The sequence below is a fragment of the Oncorhynchus clarkii genome, chromosome 3 (genome assembly GCF_045791955.1).
Source record: "Oncorhynchus clarkii lewisi isolate Uvic-CL-2024 chromosome 3, UVic_Ocla_1.0, whole genome shotgun sequence".
In the NCBI taxonomy this organism is placed as follows: domain Eukaryota; kingdom Metazoa; phylum Chordata; class Actinopteri; order Salmoniformes; family Salmonidae; genus Oncorhynchus; species Oncorhynchus clarkii.
This window is the reverse complement of record NC_092149.1, coordinates 20144572-20165063: the sequence shown is the minus strand read 5'-3', so window position 1 is coordinate 20165063 and position 20492 is coordinate 20144572. Positions and strand designations below refer to the sequence as shown.

The 20492-nt window shown below is 46.5% G+C and overlaps 1 protein-coding gene across 1 annotated transcript in view; it reads right to left on the bottom strand.

Annotated features, from left to right (window-relative positions):
• Positions 1-20492, bottom strand: part of LOC139390643 (rho GTPase-activating protein 33-like) — a 39727-nt gene that overhangs the window by 14099 nt on the left and 5136 nt on the right. Inside the window, exons 2-11 of the mRNA XM_071137908.1 lie at positions 12504-12595; positions 10893-10977; positions 6283-6369; positions 5871-6008; positions 5421-5513; positions 4803-4925; positions 4098-4175; positions 3336-3402; positions 1573-1623; positions 182-331 (exon numbers count right to left, since the gene is read on the bottom strand). Coding sequence (XP_070994009.1) covers positions 182-331; positions 1573-1623; positions 3336-3402; positions 4098-4175; positions 4803-4925; positions 5421-5513; positions 5871-6008; positions 6283-6369; positions 10893-10977; positions 12504-12595 — 964 coding nt within the window. The remainder of the gene's footprint in view (positions 1-181; positions 332-1572; positions 1624-3335; positions 3403-4097; positions 4176-4802; positions 4926-5420; positions 5514-5870; positions 6009-6282; positions 6370-10892; positions 10978-12503; positions 12596-20492) is intronic.

The following is a 20492-nucleotide window of genomic DNA, read 5'->3' as shown; positions in this document are numbered from 1 at the left end:
TCCTAAAATGGCATGATTGATTTTAATATTGTACTGAGTTCACTTGACACATCAAAACCGCTCACTCCCTGCAGCCAGCAACTCACTCTTACGTTACTATAACAATCACAAGCCCAAAGATACTGACAACTACTTTACATCCCCAAACGGTTACGTGAGGATAAGTGTGTGTTTTATGTACCGTCCAGTCCTGAGTTGAGGAGGTGCTCTCCCAGGTCGCAGCCGAACACCCTCTCCTTAAGAATTCCTTTCTGTTTGAGCTTCTGCTTGGTGGGTCTGGACTTCATAAAGTTGCGCAGGAATCCCATCAGCTTGCCGTGCTTCTTAGAAACTGTCAGAGGGGGGCGACAGAGAGCTGCTGAGTAATGACACTACAGTGGGAAAGGGAGACTATTGTGGTGGGTGAGGGGTCCATCTCTGTGAGGGGCGTGAATGTTTAACATAAATGTCATCATCGTCATCGAATATAAAACGTGTGAAAAGACATCAGAAAATAGGAGAGTTTAGTGGGAGCTGGAGCATGGACACTAGTAGGAGGCTGGGTCGTGTTCTGGACCAATGAGCCACGACCATCAACATCATTAGAACAATAAGCAGCAGCAGATTACTTGGAGGCATGGTGAAGACTAGGATTAAGAACAAGGAAATAACGATTGTCATTGGTCATAATAAACCTGTATCGTCTTCCTCTAAAACAACGACTTGCTTCTCATTTATACAACAAGCTCCATTGTGTTCCTATGATTTATGGGTGACTCTAAAATACATGTACACTAATTCTACTCTAAAAACATCCTCGCCACTCCTGCCATGCTGCATGTGAACAGCCCTAGGCTTGGCTAGTTGTATAAATGGCTATTGTACGTTTCCTGGTTGGCTTAAGGGGAAATGTGTTATACAGGCCTTGCATTAAGGGGAGAGATGAGGCGTTAGGAAAGATAAGGACGGTGGAAGGACTCTGATTAGATGACAAATGGATTAATGAGAGTAATTCCATTTCAGTTGTTGTTACCAGCAAGTCTTAGGTACCAGGGCTGAGGAACTGAGAGAGAGAGAAAGAGAGAAAGGCAATAGATACAACAGGAAGGCGGTTGGAACACCAGCTAAATACATTGTTTTGGGAGTGCGAAGTACAGAACAACAAAGATATACTGTGGTCAGAGATACAAATATGAAGATTGCAAAGATGTTGTGGTGACCACATTAAGCAAGAAAAACAACCTATGGGCTGAGTAATTCTGAAACTATGTAATGTCACGTGATCCGCTGTGTGCATCTGGTTAACGCCACAAGGTCATGTATCCTTAAATAAAAAAATTGTTGAGAGAAAGATATCATTTTTGAATGTTTACAAGACGAAGATACAAGGGAGAGAGAGGAAAAGTGGCTGTTATATACAGTTCAATTAAACATAATAAGCAATATATGCTGCATGCCAGAAAGAAAAAAAGTAACCATGACAGTTAGTACTGCATGTTGTCAACCTCATTTCAAGCTCCTGCAAAACCTTCGACACACTCTGTGGAGACTAAATACTCATACAGCAGTGATTGGTTGATTGCGTCTGTTTACCGGATGTAGGAGAGGGAGGTCCTGGTGCGCTGGAGTTGGCTGGATCTCCATCTGGAAACACAAACGTCACTCAATACATCTGACATTGATCGGGGGGGGACACAGTGCAGGTGTACAGGACATTCGGAAAGTATTCATACCCCTTGACTTTTTCCCACATTGTTACGGTACAGCCTGATTCTAAAATGGATTTAAAACAAATATATATCCCTCAAACTACACACAGTACCCCATAATAACAAAGCAAAAACAGCTTTTCATAAATGTTTACAAATGTATTAAGACAAAAAAAATATATGAAATCTCACATTTACATAAGTATTCCGACCGTTTACTCAGTGCTTTGTTGAAACACCTTTGGCAGTGATTACAGCCGAGTCTTGGGTATGATGCTACAAGCTTGGCAAACCTGTATTTGGGGAGTTTCTCCCATTCTTCTCTGCAGATCCTCTCAAGCTCTGTCAGGTTGGATGGGGAGCAATGCTGCACAGCTATTTTCAGGTTTCTCCAGAGATGATCGATCGGGTTCAAGTTCGGGCTCTGGCTGGGTCACTCAAGGACATTCAGAGACTTGTCCCGAAGCCACTCCTGCGTTGTCTTGGCTGTGTGCTTAGGGTCTTTGTCCTGTTGGAAGAAGAACCTTTGCCCCAGTCTGAGGTGCTGAGCGCTCTGGAGTAGGTTTTCACCAAGGTTCTCTCTGTACTTTGCTCCGTTCATCTTTCCCTCGATCCTGACTAGTCTCCCAGTCCCCGCCACTGAAAAACATCCCCACAGCAAGATGCTGCCACCACCATGCTTCACCGTAGGGATGGTGTCAGGTTTCCTCCAGACCTGACGCTTGGCATTCAGGCCAAAGAGTTCAATCCTGGTTTTATCAGACCAGAGAATCTTGTTTCTCATGGGCTGAGTCTTTAGGTGCCTTTTGGCAAACTCCAATCGGGCTGTCATATGCCTTTTACTGAAGAGTGGCTTGCATCTGGCCACTTTACCATAAAGGCCTGATTGATGGAGTGCTGCAGAGATGGGAGAACATTCCAGAAGGACAACCATCTCCACAGAGGAACTATAGAGCCCTGTCAAAGTGACTATCTGGTTCTTGGTCACCTCCCTGATGAAGGCCCTTCTCCGGGTGGGCCAGCTCTTGGATGAGTCTTGGTGGTGCCAAACCTCTTCCATTTAAGAATGATGAAGGCCACTGTGTTCTTTGGTACCCTTCTCCAGATCTGTGCCTCGACACAATCCTGCCTCAGAGCTCTATGGACAATTCCTTCGACCTCATGGCTTGGTTTATGCTCTAACATGCACTGTCAACTGTGGGACCTTTATATAGACAGGTGTGTGCCTTTCCAAATAAAGTTGTAGAAACATCGCACGGATGATTAATGGAAACAGGATGCACCGGAGCTCAATTTCAAGTCTCATAGCAAAGGGTCTGAATACTTATGTAAATAAGGTATTTCTGTATTTTTTTATCTTTATTTTTTACCCTGTTTTTGCCTTGTCATTATGGGGTATATTGTAAATAAGGTATTTCTGTATTTTTTTATCTTTATTTTTTAACCTGTTTTTGCCTTGTCATTATGGGGTATATTGTCTGTAGATTGATGAGGAAAAACATGTATTTTATCCATTTTTGAATAACGTAACAAAATGTGGAAAAAGTCAAGGGGTCCCAGTACTTTCCGAAGGCACTGTATGTGATAATGTACAGTAAGTGGGATTTAATATGTTGGTGTCATAACGTGTGTGTGTGTGTAAGCCACCTATTTTAGCGGCGGACTGAGGCTTCTCGTTGATGAGCTCCACACACTCACTGGGGAAGAAGCCCACCTAAAGTGTGGAAAGACCAAAGTAACTGAGGATGACAAGCATGGACACACACACACACAATTGCTTACACATAGGTTAAAAAACAAGAACAAATGAGTTAAAAGAAAAGTAAAAGCTCAATGAAAATAGAGAACAGTGAAAGAAAGAAATAGAGGGAACAAAATGAGAAGGGAAAAGGAAGTACAGAAACATGGAGACATGAGGTAGTGAATGTAGCCATCTGGAGAACTGTTGTTCTGCAGCGGGACTCTTCAGAGTGGGTGGGGAAGACAGGCGTGTGCGTGAGGGAGACAGGCGTGTGCGTGAGGGAGACAGGCGTGTGCGTGAGGGAGACAGGCGTGTGCGTGAGGGAGACAGGCGTGTGCGTGAGGGAGACAGGCGTGTGCGTGAGGGAGACAGGCGTGTGCGTGAGAAAGGCAGGCCTGTGCGTGAGAAAGGCAGGCCTGTGCGTGAGAAAGGCAGGCCTGTGCGTGAGAAAGGCAGGCGTGTGCGTGAGAAAGGCAGGCGTGTGCGTGAGAAAGGCAGGCGTGTGCGTGAGAAAGACAGGCGTGTGTGTGAGAAAGACAGGCGTGTGTATGAGAAAGACAGGCGTGTGTATGAGAAAGACAGGCGTGTGTATGAGAAAGACAGGCGTGTGTATGAGAAAGACAGGCGTGTGTGTGAGAGACAGCCAGTGGTGGAATTGTGTTGTGTACCTGGAAGCCATGCTTCCCCCTCCACCAGTTGGAGTCCTCTTTGGGTGGCATATCAATTACAGACAGGATATCTCCCACCTGGAGAGACACACACACACACACACATTAGACAAAGACATTAAACAACCTCCGACTTCAGACAAATTCTACAGGCAAACAAGCCAGATGACTTCATTTAACATCACCACCCCCCCCCAAAAAAAAGAAAAATCAACACACATAATACAGCCTCAGCAGTCAAAACACCAGCCCCAAAACTAAACATTATCCAGACACAACAAGCTGGATCAGGGCATAATGTAGTCCTGCCTGATTTGGCTGAACTCCACTCACACTTATTTCAGATAACAGATGAGAAACAGTTGCCATTGCTCACTGCAAGGAGGACAGGACAGAGAGGAGATGAGACAGAGAGAGAGAGAGAGAGACGGAGAAGCGCTAAAATGTGCCTCTGTGTTTGGGTCACCCCATTCCGGGGTGCTGTGGCCCAGAAACAGAAAGAGGAGCAGTATGTAGAGCAGTAGGAGGAGAAGAGGACAGGAATAGACAGAACAGGAAGATGGAGGAAAAAGAGAAGGAAAAGGAAGGTGACAGCCAAACAGAGAGACTAAGGCCCAGACAGAGGTGACATAGAAATCTGAAAACTATGACTGCCACTAATGTAAATCTCATTTGGTTCTGTGTATCCCTGCAGCAGCTCCATACCTCAATGGAGATCTCGTCGCTGGCCTGCGCCGTGTAGCGCTTGATGACATGAGCAGCGGCGATGGCGGGAACGTTGAGCGAAGCTTCCTCTTTCAGGAGGAACCGATTCCCACGGTTGTCAATCTGGGAGGAACAGCAAACACAAACCTCTGTTGTTTAAGGAATAGACAGGCAAATAATTACACCATTCTCTCAATATCCCTTAATTATAGTAATAGGACTAATGCACAGGTGGTAAGATAAAGCCTGTCTCTCTAGCTGTCTTTCTATCTCCCACTCTTCTTTGGTCTTCCCCAACAATTGTCTTCTTTCTCTGGCCAATTTCTTATGTTTCCATGTTTTTACAGCTTATTCTCACCTTCACTCTTTCTTTCAACGTCTTTGGGGGGAGGGGCAGCCCCACTCTTTCAAAAAAAAAGTTAAAAGCAGTCCCACTATGTTTTGTTTTTTGTCTTTATTGAAGAGATCGTACTACCGTGTGAAAGATGGGGAGGGAGAATCAAAAGGCAGTGGGCCAGATTCGAACCCATGCTGACTCTGGCATATATGTGAGCCGGGGTCAGCGGCTGTAACCACTGGACCACACAGGCCATGTTTTCTAAAGATACTTAGTCTCACCTCCATCCAGGTGAGCACAGGCCCACAGTTGAGCTTGTTGTCCACGATCATGGAGAGGCGGCTCAGGTACTCCGACAGCAGCGGGGTGAAGATCTGATAAACAACAAAAACAACTGACACAGGACTTTTAACACACAGCTACTGCAGGAGCCGACAGTCATTTACATACATCTACTCCCAGATACCATAGATGAAGGCAGGTGACCCAAATATCAACACCTGCTAGAATCAGAGAACAAATGTGCAGAGACAGACAGGTCACAGACAACCATGACTACATCACCTCGATGAAGGTCATTTCATGTCATTCTCAGAGTTGTCATGCTAACATGCTAACCTACAGCGGTACCATTGACCTCCATACAGTACAGAAAAACATTCTACAGCTAATTCAGCCAGAATGCTACATAACCACCTCAACAAATAAGCTCTCCCACAGTCCCCACTCACCTCTACCCTGTCCCCGATCTCGCTGAGGGGTGGCAGGGGCAGCAGCTGGGAGTAACGCCGGTCGTAGATACACTGGTGAAGGTGAGCGTCCAGAGTACGGAACTCCTCATAGGAGCGCCGAACCATCCACGTCTTAGCCTACGTCACACAGACAGACGGAGAGAGAGAGAGCACGCGAGACAGCGAGAGGGAAAGAAGAGGGGACAGAAATATTCATGTGAGGAGGAGAGCAAGGAAGGGGGGGGATAAGTCAGACAGGAGGAGAGAGGAAGAGAGAGGGGGAAATATATTCCCACTCTGTCAAAGTGTACGTATTGGTGTGAATGTGTCTGGGTTAGATATAGCCCTGGCAAGGAGATGTGTGAGTGTGTGTGCACGTGTTTGGCGAGGGTATGTGGCCGTGACCACTCACCTGGCAGGACACCTGCACCAGGAAAACCAGGTCTTTGGCAGAGCCCGAGATCCAGCTGGCATCGCTCTGCTCGTTCGCAAACTGCAACTGAGGAACAGAAACACACACATACTCAAGCATGGGTCAGAGGAACAGGAGGAGCAACTATATGTAACTATACAAAACATACAGCCTACTGCACACAGAATAAGCAAACACACATACAAGGATACTACAAAGCACACTCCTATACCTACACACACGATCAGGATACATTATATCCAGGGAAATTGCAATCCTTGCCTGGTACCATTTACGCAACCTCCCTCCTAGTCGCCCAAATTCTGCATCTTCTAATAAAGCAGCCAATTAAATCAGAGGAGATCTTTCAAAATGGCCGACAACATCTCAGCCAACAAACAGTATTAACGTTTAATGGACTTAACAATGCAGAGAAAGCTGTGAAAAGATACACCTGCTAAACTAGTGACATCAGAGCCATGTGTAGCTAATAGAAAGCCTAGGGTGGAGCCGTAGGACACCCATGGGGTTCTGGTGACCCGGATTAACAAAAACAAAATGGGCTCCTACAAACAAGCACAAAAGGAAAACTTTGTTTTTTTTGTCTTTTCTCTTTTTTGGGGAAGAGGAGGAAGAAGTGAGGGCGGTGTTGAGGCTCCAGGCAGATTAAAAGAGAAAATACTTTCATCTGAAATGAGACAGGCAGTGTTGTGGACCTCGGACCTTCACATCACATCCACTATGACTAACGCCTCAGAGAGGGATACACAGAGAGACAGAGAGTGAGGGATAAAGAGGAGAGAGACTCAGTGGAGAGAGGTAGAAAGAGGGGGAGAGAGACTCAGTGGAGAGAGGTAGAAAGAGGGGGAGAGGGATAAAGAGGAGAGAGACTCAGTGGAGAGAGGTAGAAAGAGGGGGAGAGGGATAAAGAGGAGAGAGACTCATTGGAGAGAGGTAGAAAGAGGGGGAGAGGGATAAAGAGGAGAGAGACTCATTGGAGAGAGGTAGAAAGAGGGGGAGAGGGATAAAGAGGAGAGAGACTCAGTGGAGAGAGGGATAAAGAGGAGAGACAGTGGAGAGAGGTAGAAAGAGGAGGAGAGGGATAAAGAGGAGAGACAGTGGAGAGAGGTAGAAAGAGGAGGAGGGATAAAGAGGAGAGACAGTGGAGAGAGGTAGAAAGAGGAGTGGAGAGAGGTCGAAAGAGGAGGAGAGGGATAAAGAGGAGACAGTGGAAAGAGGTATAAAGAGGAGGAGAGGGATAGAGGAGAGACAGTGGAGAAAGGTAGAAAGAGGTGGAGAGGGATAAAGAGGAGACAGTGGAGAGGTAGAAAGAGGAGGAGAGGGATAAAGAGGAGGAGAGGGATAGAGAGGACAGACAGTGGAGAGAGGTGGAAAGAGGGGGCGAGGGATAAAGAGGAGAGACTAAGAGGAGGGAGGTAGGACGAGAAGGAGAGGTAAAGAGAAAGCAGCCAGAGAGGCTTAAAAAAGAAAGCAAATGCAAGAAAGAGGAAGAATAGAGAAGGTTTTGACGTGTGTTTGTTTCTGACTCAGAGAGCAAGGACAGTGAGATCTCTTTTCTTCAGGGGCTTCAGACACTAATGAGCAGTGCTCCCTCTGCTCAACACACACACACACACGCTCCAGCACAGAGAAAGAGAGCACTAACAGCTGTGCTGGGTGGGGAGAGACATGGAGGTGATGATGTCACTCACAACATCAGGCGTATGGAGTTAATCATCATGACCGTGTTTAAAATGGCATTAGTTACAAAATCCTTGTTATAGGATGATGTTATATGATTTCTGTTGAAGTATGTTTAACAGTGTGTGCATTTAGATTTTTTTTTAGGGGGGGTGGAATTGTACACGGTGTGTGCTTGTATAAGTAAACGACAAGTTTATGAACATAAACTGTAAATATGAATTAACCAACTACGTTACAATGAACAGTATCTAGAGAGGTATGAGAATGTGCTCAGTGTGAATGTCAGAGAAAAGGGAGAGTACTGCTGCTCTTCCACTCCGATGCCCATGGACAGAAAATCTGACTGAGTTTGTATTTGTGAGTCCAGTTGTGGTTGTGTGCCCAGTAGTGAGTGAGTGAGCGCGTGTGTGCGTGCGTGCGTGCGAGTGAGTGAGTGAGTGAGAGAGTGTGTAGGTCATGCACAAAGAAAGAGAGCCAGCCTCAGCCCTGGAGATGTTGCTGCTCTCATCTCGCCACTGTGCCCACCCCCTTCCACATCAAGCCCACAGTCCTGATGCATACTGACTGAAACACCCACAGTGCAGACATGCAGGAACACACACACACAGTATAGACATGCAGTAACACACAGCGTAACCCACAGTGAGACCTGTTTTGTGAGGTCATTGGGAGAGTCTGTCAGTCCTGTTCACATGTGATAATTACTACAGTAACATTACAGCATGAGGCTGGGGTTGTCGTCACTACAGTAATATTACAGGCATGAGGCTGGGTTGTATAAACTACAGTAACATTACAGCATGAGGCTGGGGTTGTCGTCACTATAGTAACATTACAACATGAGGCTGGGGTTGTCGTCACTACAGTAACATTACAACATGAGCCTGGGGTTGTCGTCACTACAGTAATATTACAGGCATGAGCCTGGGGTTGTATTAACTACAGTAACATTACAGCATGAGGCTGGGGTTGTCGTCACTACAGTAACATTACAGCATGAGGCTGGGGTTGTCGTCACAACAGTAACATTACAACATGAGGCTGGGGTTGTCGTCACTACAGTAACATTACAACATGAGGCTGGGGTTGTAGTAACTACAGTAACATTACAGCATGAGGCTGGGGTTGTCGTCACTACAGTAACATTACAGCATGAGGCTGGGGTTGTCGTCACTACAGTAACATTACAGCATGAGGCTGGGGTTGTCGTCACTACAGTAACATTACAGCATGAGCCTGGGGTTGTAGTAACTACAGTAATATTACAACATGAGGCTGGGGTTGTAGTAACTACAGTAATATTACAGGCATGAGGCTGGGGTTGTCGTCACTACAGTAACATTACAACATGAGGCTGGGGTTGTCGTCACTACAGTAACATTACAACATGAGGCTGGGGTTGTAGTAACTACAGTAATATTACAGGCATGAGGCTGGGGTTGTCGTCACTACAGTAATATTACAGGCATGAGGCTGGGGTTGTCATCACTACAGTAATATTACAGGCATGAGGCTGGGGTTGTATAAACTACAGTACCATTACAACATGAGGCTGGGGTTGTCGTCACTACAGTAACATTACAGCATGAGGCTGGGGTTGTAGTAACTACAGTAACATTACAACATGAGGCTGGGGTTGTCGTCACTACAGTAATATTACAGGCATGAGGCTGGGGTTGTAGTAACTACAGTAACATTACAGCATGAGGCTGGGGTTGTCGTCACTACAGTAACATTACAGCATGAGGCTGGGGTTGTCGTCACTACAGTAACATTACAGCATGAGGCTGGGGTTGTCGTCACTACAGTAACATTACAGCATGAGGCTGGGGTTGTCGTCACTACAGTAACATTACAGCATGAGCCTGGGGTTGTCGTCACTACAGTAACATTACAACATGAGGCTGGGGTTGTCGTCACTACAGTAACATTACAACATGAGGCTGGGATTGTTGTCACTACAGTAACATTACAACATGAGGCTGGGATTGTTGTCACTACAGTAACATTACAACATGAGGCTGGGGTTGTCGTCACTACAGTAACATTACAGCATGAGGCTGGGGTTGTCGTCACTACAGTAACATTACAACATGAGGCTGGGGTTGTCGTCACTACAGTAACATTACAACATGAGGCTGGGGTTGTCGTCACAACAGTAACATTACAACATGAGGCTGGGGTTGTCGTCACTACAGTAACATTACAACATGAGGCTGGGGTTGTCGTCACAACAGTAACATTACAACATGAGGCTGGGGTTGTCGTCACTGCAGTAACATTACAACATGAGGCTGGGATTCTAATGCAGGCCACTGGAACATCCATGAGGACCTATGACGTTAGTAATAGACATAGTTAAAACACACTTAATTTACAGTCAGCCAAGCAGGACATATTTGTAGTTTACATTTCTAAAATGGGCATTTTAGCCCGCACGCACAGTCTTGTGTCCAGTCTAGTTACCTGTCCCAGACCTGCTGTTTTCAACTCTCTAGAGACAGCAGGAGCAGAAGAGATACTCTGAATGATCAGCTATGAAAAGCCAACTGACATTAATCTCCTGAGGTGCTGACCTGTTGCACCCTCGATAACCACTGTGATTATTATTATTTGACCCTGCTGGTAATCTATGAACATTTGAACATCTTGGCCATGTTCTGTTATAATCTCCACCCGGCACAGCCAGAAGAGGATTGACCACCCCTCATAGCCTGGTTCCTCTCTAGGTTTCTTCCTAGGTTCTGGCCTTTCTAGGGAGTTTTTCCTAGCCACCGTGCTTCTACACCTGTATTGCTTGCTGTTTGGGGTTTTAGGCTGGGTTTCTGTACAGCACTTTGTGACATCAGCTGATGTAAGAAGGGCTTTATAAATACATTTGATTGATTGATTGCGTCGAAACCTACCTCGATGGAGCCAAACTCCACATTGTCATAGTGGAAGTGGGCACAGTCAACGAGCTTAGGGAAGTGACCTTTCACAACAGACAGCCTGAGATAGAAACACACACAGCAGTCAGATTAGATGAAATAACAGCATTATACAGTCACAGAGTGAGAGTCACAATACAGAGAATGTATTTGTCTTGAACAGCAGCAGACCAACACTGTTCTAACGTTAGTGCAGCAGTAGAAGCCCTGTATACAGTCTGTCTATGTTTTGGTGAATTAGTAGACATACACTTAGGTTAGGAGAAGCTCCAAGACAAACAAAGCTGTAGCTATGGGAGCTTGACAGTGGTTCTCGTGTGAACAGAAACCACCCTGAGCAGACTGCTTTGCATGTCCCTACTCTCAAAATGCACACACCGACTGTGGCAGTTCCATTGCATGGTGATTTTTGCAGCTCGATGTTTGTCATGAATCTTGCCCTGCAGGCAAAAGTGAGCGACTTCTGCTAGATGAGCCAGTTGCAAAGTCAAATTTGGCTATATTGTAAAAATGTATGAAAACAAAAATGTGCTTTTGGTCTTAAATTTAAGGTTAGGCATTAGGTTTAGCGGTGTGGTTAAGGTTAGGTTTCATGCCAACCTGCGGTGACCAGGGCCAGACTTCATCAGTGACACCACTCACTCCTCTAAGCTTCACATCACATCAACCTCCCACTATCAACTACCACATAATCTCACCACAGCCAGGGGGAAATGAAAGTGGGGAACGTCCTGTTTCACAGCACTGCGTGGTCTGTAAGGGAAGTTCTGAGGTTCCCTGTATGTGTTTGTGTATAAACTTCTCTCCAACCCGTGTCTCCACAGAAGTGGTTTAATACCTGACAGGGATGTCCATACAAGGGCATTCATCACAGAGCACAGCTACAAAGTATAGTGAACCTGAAATACTACAGTCTATATAATATACATCCTTCCTCTCAGTCTATGCTTGGCATCCCTTGTCTGGCACCAAAGTTCCATCGGTGCCTAATGGTTCACATTTCACACCACTTCTGCGTCCTGTAACTACACTACAGTCACATTTCACACCACTTCTGCGTCCTGTAACTACACTACAGTCACATTTCACACCACTTCTGCGTCCTGTAACTACACTACAGTCACATTTCACACCACTTCTGCGTCCTGTAACTACACTACAGTCACATTTCACACCACTTCTGCGTCCTGTAACTACACTGCAGTCACATTTCACACCACTTCTGCGTCCTGTAACTACACTAGTCACATTTCACACCACTTCTGCGTCCTGTAACTACACTGCAGTCACATTTCACACCACTTCTGCGTCCTGTAACTACACTACAGTCACATTTCACACCACTTCTGCGTCCTGTAACTACACTACAGTCACATTTCACACCACTTCTGCGTCCTGTAACTACACTACAGTCACATTTCACACCACTTCTGCGTCCTGTAACTACACTGCAGTCACATTTCCCTTGTGCAGGTCAGCAGTGTACTTGTTCCACCCTCTTTAAAATGATCTTTAACTGTTCCAATCCATCCTCAGTGAAACGATTAAGACCCAGAGGGCAGTGTGCCCTCTAAGTGGCAGTATCACCTCTTGCTCATCTTCCCCTTCAAGTTGGCAGTGGTGCCCACAGAGCGGGTAGTGGGCTCCCCGGAAGTGTCCAGATTATCGGTGCTCCAAGCCTTTGGGAGGGAGAAAGAGGAAAAAGATAGTTAGTAAAAACAACAGTCAACAGGCCACGTTACATGGTGTCTGTGTCTCCAGGGGTGGTGGTCAAGACTGTACCTCAAAGGGAGATCGGGAGGACATCAACCAGGAGATATCTAGATATCTACTATCGTCAAAGTATGGTTTATAGGCTACACCATCTACAAAATCTCTTCCTTCTTGACAGTGATTTGACTTGGTCAAAGCAACTTCCTCAGCCCCATGATGTCACTCCTGACTACAGTACAGAACATGCAGAAGATACTTACACAAACACAGCACAACTAACACCACTGCAGAGGACAGAGCAAACTGTAGTAGTGGTAGCTGTGTTTGATTCTACTTCACATGCTGTAGCATATATAAGCTGTTAGTTAGTAAATCCCTGTCCCCTGCGCGTATCCAGTCCTTCCTGTCAGGATCTGCATGACGATGCAGCAGCCGTCAAACAGCGGAGCTGAATGCGCACTGACTCATACTGACTCAACAGCAGGTGGAAACACAGCTCTAACCATCACACGGTTCACACCTTCACAGGCCCTACGGCAAGCCAGACACACACCCCTCCTCTCCCTCTGGCTTTAGGTCTGCCTTCACTCATCTCTAAAACCAGCATACAGCCATGTAATCGGCATCACAAATGAACAAAAGACAAATATTTGTCCCTCTTTTCATTCATACCTCTCTTGCTCTCCCTCTCTCAATGTCAATATCCACCTCCTTTCCATATTATCCAGCTGATGAATGCAAACCAACACACAACACACCCACTCCTACACAAACAGGTAGCAGCAATGATGAGCTGTCAACCACCAGAGGGAACGAACATCAATCACTTACTGTGTGTGTGTGTGTACGTAAACAAGCCATTTTTCACACATGACCAGTGTATATTACACCCATAAGGCTTTGGTAGAGGCTAACTGAAGTAATTTTTTCTGTTGTCAGGGAAATATGTCCCAAATAGACTCAGAGGCAGCAGGTAGCCTAGTGGTTAGAGCGTTGTAACCAAAAGGTTGCTGGATCGAATCCCCGAGCTGACAAGGTAAAAATCTGGGTTGTAACCCCCATGAGATGAATTGGTGACAACCATCTCCATTCACAACATAGACAGTGAGAAATGGTTTTGCCCAGATGGAGGGAGGATGAGATGGGAATTAGGCTAAAAGTATGTGGATGAGTGACTCCCGAATCTCCTTCAAATACTCAAATGGGATCAAATATCAAAACCCCATGTTCAGATGCTAAAGGCCTCTACCTGAACAAGTGTAAGAGAATCTACCGCTTCCTCAGAGAGTTGGACTATCTTACAATGTCTCACTCTCACATGCCAACAGCAACTGTGACAATAGCAGACTGGATACAGTTTGGAAGGGTGCAAGCCAGGTTGAATATCAGATTCTCCACTACTCGGCCTGTCATGGGCTCCTGCAACACCTTTAAAGGATACAGCAATGAAAACACCTGGGCTTTTAAAACCTTCCCAGTTGTGAATCACTTGTGATTGGGGACAGCGCGTCTGTTCACAGGTTATTCCTCAGCAGAAGCAGAGGATGCAGAGCTGGATAGAGTACTGCAGCTCCAGGGAAAAACATTACTCCTCAGAGTATTGGCCTAGGATCAGTACTACTCCTCCCGGGACTGACCTTACCCACACAAACCCAAACTGGTCCTGGTCAATCGCTTAGGGACAACTGACACCCTCACCGTTCCTGGGTGAGTGAGTGGGAGAGTGGGCGAGCGAGCACCTGGCATAGGCTTGCTGTGGTAAATTGACTGTTAACAGTAAGCCTGGACAAACCTGCCTCCACCTGGTGTGTGTGTGTGTGTGTGTGTGTGTGTGTGTGTGTGTGTGTGTGTGTGTGTGTACGCACTCAGCGGGGCCCATAGAGGCTGAAAGCACTGGGGCTAAACTGGGAACAGCTAGGCTTAACCAGAATACATCAGCGCTGCATCACTTCAGCATTGAGCGTATCACACACCAAGATGTGTCTGTTCAGCCCTCAGTACAGGCCGGCCCCTTAGCCTCGACTCAATCCCTCTGACAACGTGGCAACAGCAGAGAAACTCAACGAGCTGAGAGTCCATCATTACAAAGCAGGGGATAAGGTATTTATAGACAAGAACCCTGGCCTGTATCCAGTCTGCACTGACTGTCTGCAACATGCATTCATTCCATCTCCAACATTGTAAAACCTTAGATCACCACGTGACTGGTACATTAATGGATGCTAAAGGTCATTAGCGGACCACGTAGAGGACCACGTCATGTCGTTGCCCTTCCAGTAACTCCACACCCCTCTTCACTCTACACCAGGCTAGAGTTTCACGGGCAGCCGGTATGGCACAATAGAGACCTGAAACTGGATCTGCCATGGAAGCCACCGCTTCCAAACAACAGTTAGCTAGACGGTCAGAGACACAGGCAGGCGGTCAGAGCAGGGCAGTATCCACACACAACAGTCAGGGACAATAGCAGGAGTTAATCCTAAGAGACTAGGCTCTAGTAGGTATTGTTGTACAGCAACAACGCAGACAGGTCTTCTTCAGACCAAAACCAAAGACATGAGAATCCTAATGGCATTCAGGCAGGGTAATAACCCCTGCAGGCATTCACTCTCACCCCCCTCATTGATTCCACAGCAGCCCACTTTCTCTCCACCTCCTGTTCTCTACCTTCTGCATCCTCCTCTTCTTGAACATATTGAGGACCCCTTTCAAGGGGGGCGGGGGTTCTTTTTAGATGTTGGTGTAGTCCATCTCCAGTGCTATGTATCTCCTCTGTCCATCCATCTGTCTGTCACCATCGGTCTCCCATGGTTACCTCCGCCAAGCCATCACTGTCCCTTCTCAGTGCATTCTGCTCAGAGGGACAGGTAAGTGGACCTAGCATACCTGGCGGTTACGTCTGTGTGCACAGACACATACTTGACTGTTGAATATTTCATGGTGTGAACACACACAGCGATCTGAACCCTGGGCCATTGCCAGAGCTCAGGCTTCTCAGCTGTTCTGTGAGAGGGGCAGGAGACAGACTGACGGGCGGTCGGTCACTTTATATAAACACTTGGTTTCCTTCCTAATCTATCTGGTGACAACTGCCAGTTACACAGGGCAACACAACCTCCACATCATAGCGAAACCACATAAGGGGGCAATAAAAAGGTGTCACGTTTAATGCTTCGACAAGACCAAGAGGAGGGAGTCTTGGTGGTACAGAGAAGAACTGTATAGTAGGCTGACCTAGAAACCATGTTCTGTTGAGTCTAGAGGATCCAGCATGCTATATAAACCCTCTCTCAGTTTAGACATCTTTAAATGATAAGCCCTGGTTCTCAGTAAGGCCGCTGTCATCAGATCTCACCTCATAGTTTGTGCCCTGATCCAACAACAGTCCATATAATGCATGCCTGGTATTCCAGCCTCTCTTTAGGGACCGGGAAAACAGGAACTCTGATCTTGTTTGGGAAGAGCGGCTGCAGTTGTTCAGCACCAGCTCTACCCAGCATCTACCCAGAGTCTACCCAGTGTTGGGGAGTAGTGAACTACATGTAGTTCAACAAGTAACTGAAACTACCACCACCTTCAAAATGTAGTTTACTAAATTCCAATCTTAGTAGTGTTTTAGTACATATTTAATAACTTTTTTTTTTGCCATGTAGCGGTGTAGCTAACTACTGGAACTATACACTACTCTTCTTGCAAATAGAAAAGATATGGCTGAAGTAGACAAGAATTTCCTATCTTTTTTGGCATCAGCTCTTCCCCTAATTCTCATTTGAAAGACAGTTTGTGTTTAATATGCACATTCTGTTATCTTACTTCAGAGAGATCTGTTTTAACAAATTGTAGTCAATGACATTTCAGATTTTGATATGATAATTTATCACGCTGACGACATACAGAGGTAGACAATACTTGTAATAATTGTTGACCGCATGCACAAGTATGTATATTTACACACATGTGCAGACAGACCACCATACCACGCATGTGGTGCATACAGAGGTGCATACAGACAGTTTGGGTAGACGGAGACTTACCAGACATGACTGTCCGGCTCATAGCGCGTATAAACATGGTGCATTTCCCAACCCACTGGGGTCACGACACTTCACACAGAAAAAGAAAACGAAGGAAGCACATTTCATTTCCGTCCCTTCATACAAGAGGCTTAATGTGTGTAGACAAGAGACAATACACTCTAGACTGCTTCCTTGAGGGATTTGAGTAAGTTGAGTTCAAAGTTGATTCTGGAGAGAAGGTCAGACTTTTGTTTAGCCTAATTGTTTGAGGGTAAAAAATAAAATAAAAACATTAATAAATAAATAAAAACAATTCTATTGGACTTGGCTGACTGTTCACGCTCCATCAGAAAGAGCCAAACCTTAACCAAGCAGCTCTGATCTAACGTAACAAGGCCATGCATCAACACCACTGCTCTGAAAGCCTTCTCCACTCTGACACAATTAAAAGGTCACTTGATTCCCATACAGAACCATCCCTATAATAGTGCCATCTAACCCATAACCCACAGAGAGAAACAGATCTCAAATGCCTATGCTGGTTTTGAATACTCCTCTTTGTTGACAACAACCCTCTGTATTTCGATAAGTCAGTCGCATACCATTTCTAACAGTATAACCTGTGAATTGTCAGCACGGACAGCATCATTATGCTTGGGCTTCCCAGTATTACAGCAGAGTGAAGTGTTGTCACACTGTCTGTCTGTCTCAGGGGATTTGGCTAATCTAATTAGTTGGAGGTGGGAGAGGAGCAGACAGACATGGGTCACACACAGGGGTCAACACGCTGAGGAAATGGGTTAAATGTGACAGTTTTGTTCCTTCTAGAGTATGCCTAAGTCGTGTGTGTGTGTATAAGATTTGGCGTGCCTATGCTGCGTGTTTGCGTGTGTGTGGGGGGGGGGCTTGAGGTTCAAGGCACATTAGAAAAGTATCAAAGAGTATCAGTGAAGCTTTCTCTGGGAGGGGGAGTATTCTGCTGCTATGTAACAATGCCCCTAAAAAACATACAAAAACAATGCCATTGATTTGAATGTGTGTGTAGGAGGGAATTCTCTGCAAGTGAATCTGCCCAATGATCATTATATTATAGCCTCTGCCATTCAACTCCTACAACAGTCCCAAGTCACATGGTTAGGCTTCGTAAATGTAGGGAGTTCGGCTAGGCCTACTCTACCCTATGAATCACAAGAGTGAGACTGTTCCTTACTAACCTTACTAAGTCACAGGCATCGAGTGTGCTTAAAATGTTGACTAGAGTCAGTGGGCAGCCTGTTGGTCTGTGCAGAGCAGACGTTGGTGTTTATGATGTGGGAAGTGAGGCTCCATGCTTTCTAGTCAGCCAGAGCCTTACCAACAGTTGCCGAGATCTTCCGTCATGTGGGCAGCGTCGCTATGGTAACGCAGCGTGTTTTTGCATGTCAGGCCATGAGAGGGAGATTGTGTGCTTTCTCGAGCTTATAAAAGGACTGCATGGATACGATTTAGGTGGACAGGATGTCAGAGTAGGATAAGAGTGTGTGTGGATGTCTATGCTAGAGTGTGTGTGGATGTGCATGCTAGAGTGTGTCACAGGGAATGAAAAATAATGGTGTGAGAGTCTGATTCAACTACTTCTATGCTTGTGCGATTGAGAGGGTTTAAGCAGGCTCAAATGTGCTCGACTATGTGGGGTGAGCTGGACGGTGTGTGTGCAGGGGTGTGTGAGCTTCTCTCATTCCTCTACAGACTCTGAACTTGACACAGACGTTGGTGTAGCGACAGTGGCAAGCAACTCTCTCATGCCTGTAGGTGTGTTGAGTGAAGTGGGTCTCACACACACACAATATATATATGACGACTGAAAAACAAGCTCAAAACCACTCTGCATAAATCAATCCTGACAAATCTCTCATAACTAAATCTCTGGCTGGCTATTATTACGATGATTGTTTTGTCTCTGCCCCTCTGCTCTGAGGCTCAGCAGGTGTCCTGGATCTTGACCCCAAAATAAGACAATAGGATAGAGGGTCAGTCAAGCAGAAGAAGAGCCATGTGTTATTGTCCCTTTTCTCCCACGGTCAGTAAACCGCCCCACTCCAAGCGACGCTGTCTTCACAGTCAAGGAGTCTTGGGTCTGTCCTCTTCAGGTCACAGCACAACGTTGGCTTGGGTTGGTTGGGTGGGTCTGGCTTGCCAACAGAGAATACTACAGCCCAAAAGGTAAATGTCTGTTTGTGTAACCCAGCTGCTCCAACAGTTTTGCTCGTTGTCTAGAACTCCCCCTGCTACTCCTTCATGCCCCATCCCCTGCTTCTCTCACTCCTCCATTTCACTCACTTTCTGTATGAAAGAGGACTATGAGAATCCCCTACACTTCTCCACCCTTCATTCCTTCCTTCCCTCTTTCTCCAGGGGGAACAATAGGTTCAAAGAGTGTCCTTTCATGCTCACTCTCTCCCTCCTCCTCTCTTTCGTAGCGACCCAGTGTAATAGAAGTGTCAGAGAAAGAGGGGCTGAGGACTGAATAAGTGGGTAATGTTGGGAGACGGATCTTGGGAGAATTCGGGGGAGGCGGGGTGAGGAGGAACGGCATTACAAATCTGCTCTTTTCGTTATTGTCATCATCTGCAAGTGGTCGCGGCTGGGCTAATGTGACGTGAATGGGCCAGTTTGGGGCAAGTACAGTGTTGGCTACAAGTGTTGATCTGTCACGCCGGACACACTGCACACATATGGGGGGGAGGAGGTGACAGACAGACAGGGACTGTGTTGTTCAAATCCAGGGGCTACTACGGTGACAGGAGCTTGGGGACTGGACATGGGGGAGAAGCATCAGCCTGGATCCAGACATGAGAGGCCAGGGGTCACGTCATTCAGCAGGTTGACAGCCCAATGGCACATGTAAATACACTCAGTGAGGTACAGTTAGATAGTTACGTCACAACACTAGACTGCACATGATTACTTTTCATGTTTCACGCAACATTAGGCCCCTTGGTTATTGATGTAGTATGCCATCACTAACACTGTAGAGGTGTACCAGAGGGGTGCTTCTGTCTCCCAGCCTCAAAACAACTTTACTGGGAGTGTGTTTCTAACGCATGAGCTCCGTTAGGCCCCCCCCCCCCACTGCCCTTTGACCTTTCACAGAACAAAACAGGCCTTCCCATTCAGCCATGCCCCACCATCCCCTCACCTCCTATAGATCCCACCCAACCCCCAACGACACCCCAAAAAAGGAACCGCACTCACCCATCCCTCCCTCCACTCCTTCAGGCTAATGCAACAAACACTGCCCCCCAAATCTTCTCCCATCTCCCCGAGTAAGCATGGGAAGCCATAGCGAAGGCTAGCTGAGATGGAAGACTGGGGAGGGTCTAGGCTGTGTAAGAATGGAGCAAGGTGGGCTCTATCATGGACATTCCAGAAGAGGGTCCCTGGGAAACAGACAGTCCCCCTGTCACCCCCCGTTACCCAAAAAGCGCCTCTGGGAGCCCCGTCCTCTTTCTTCCATGCGACAGGAAAGACACAGAGCCACCGGCAGCATACTAAACACCAAACACTGCCTTCATCCCAGCTGCAGCCACGTGAGATAGAGACACACAAGAGAGGGAGAGAAAAGACTAAAAAGAAGAAAAAAGAGAGGTGGTGGAAGAAAGAAGTAGAGGAAAGAAAAAGAAAGAGGGTGAATTCGTCAGAAGCCTGACTGTTGTGAACAAGTGTGTGGTGTGTGTGTAGCGAGACATGAGGGACAGTGGACGAGGGGGCCATTTGTGTTGGTACGGAACAATGTGGGCATGGCTTCAGAACAGATGTTTCTATAGGGGCAGACAGCTGGCACCCAGAGCATCTGACTGCAGCGGAG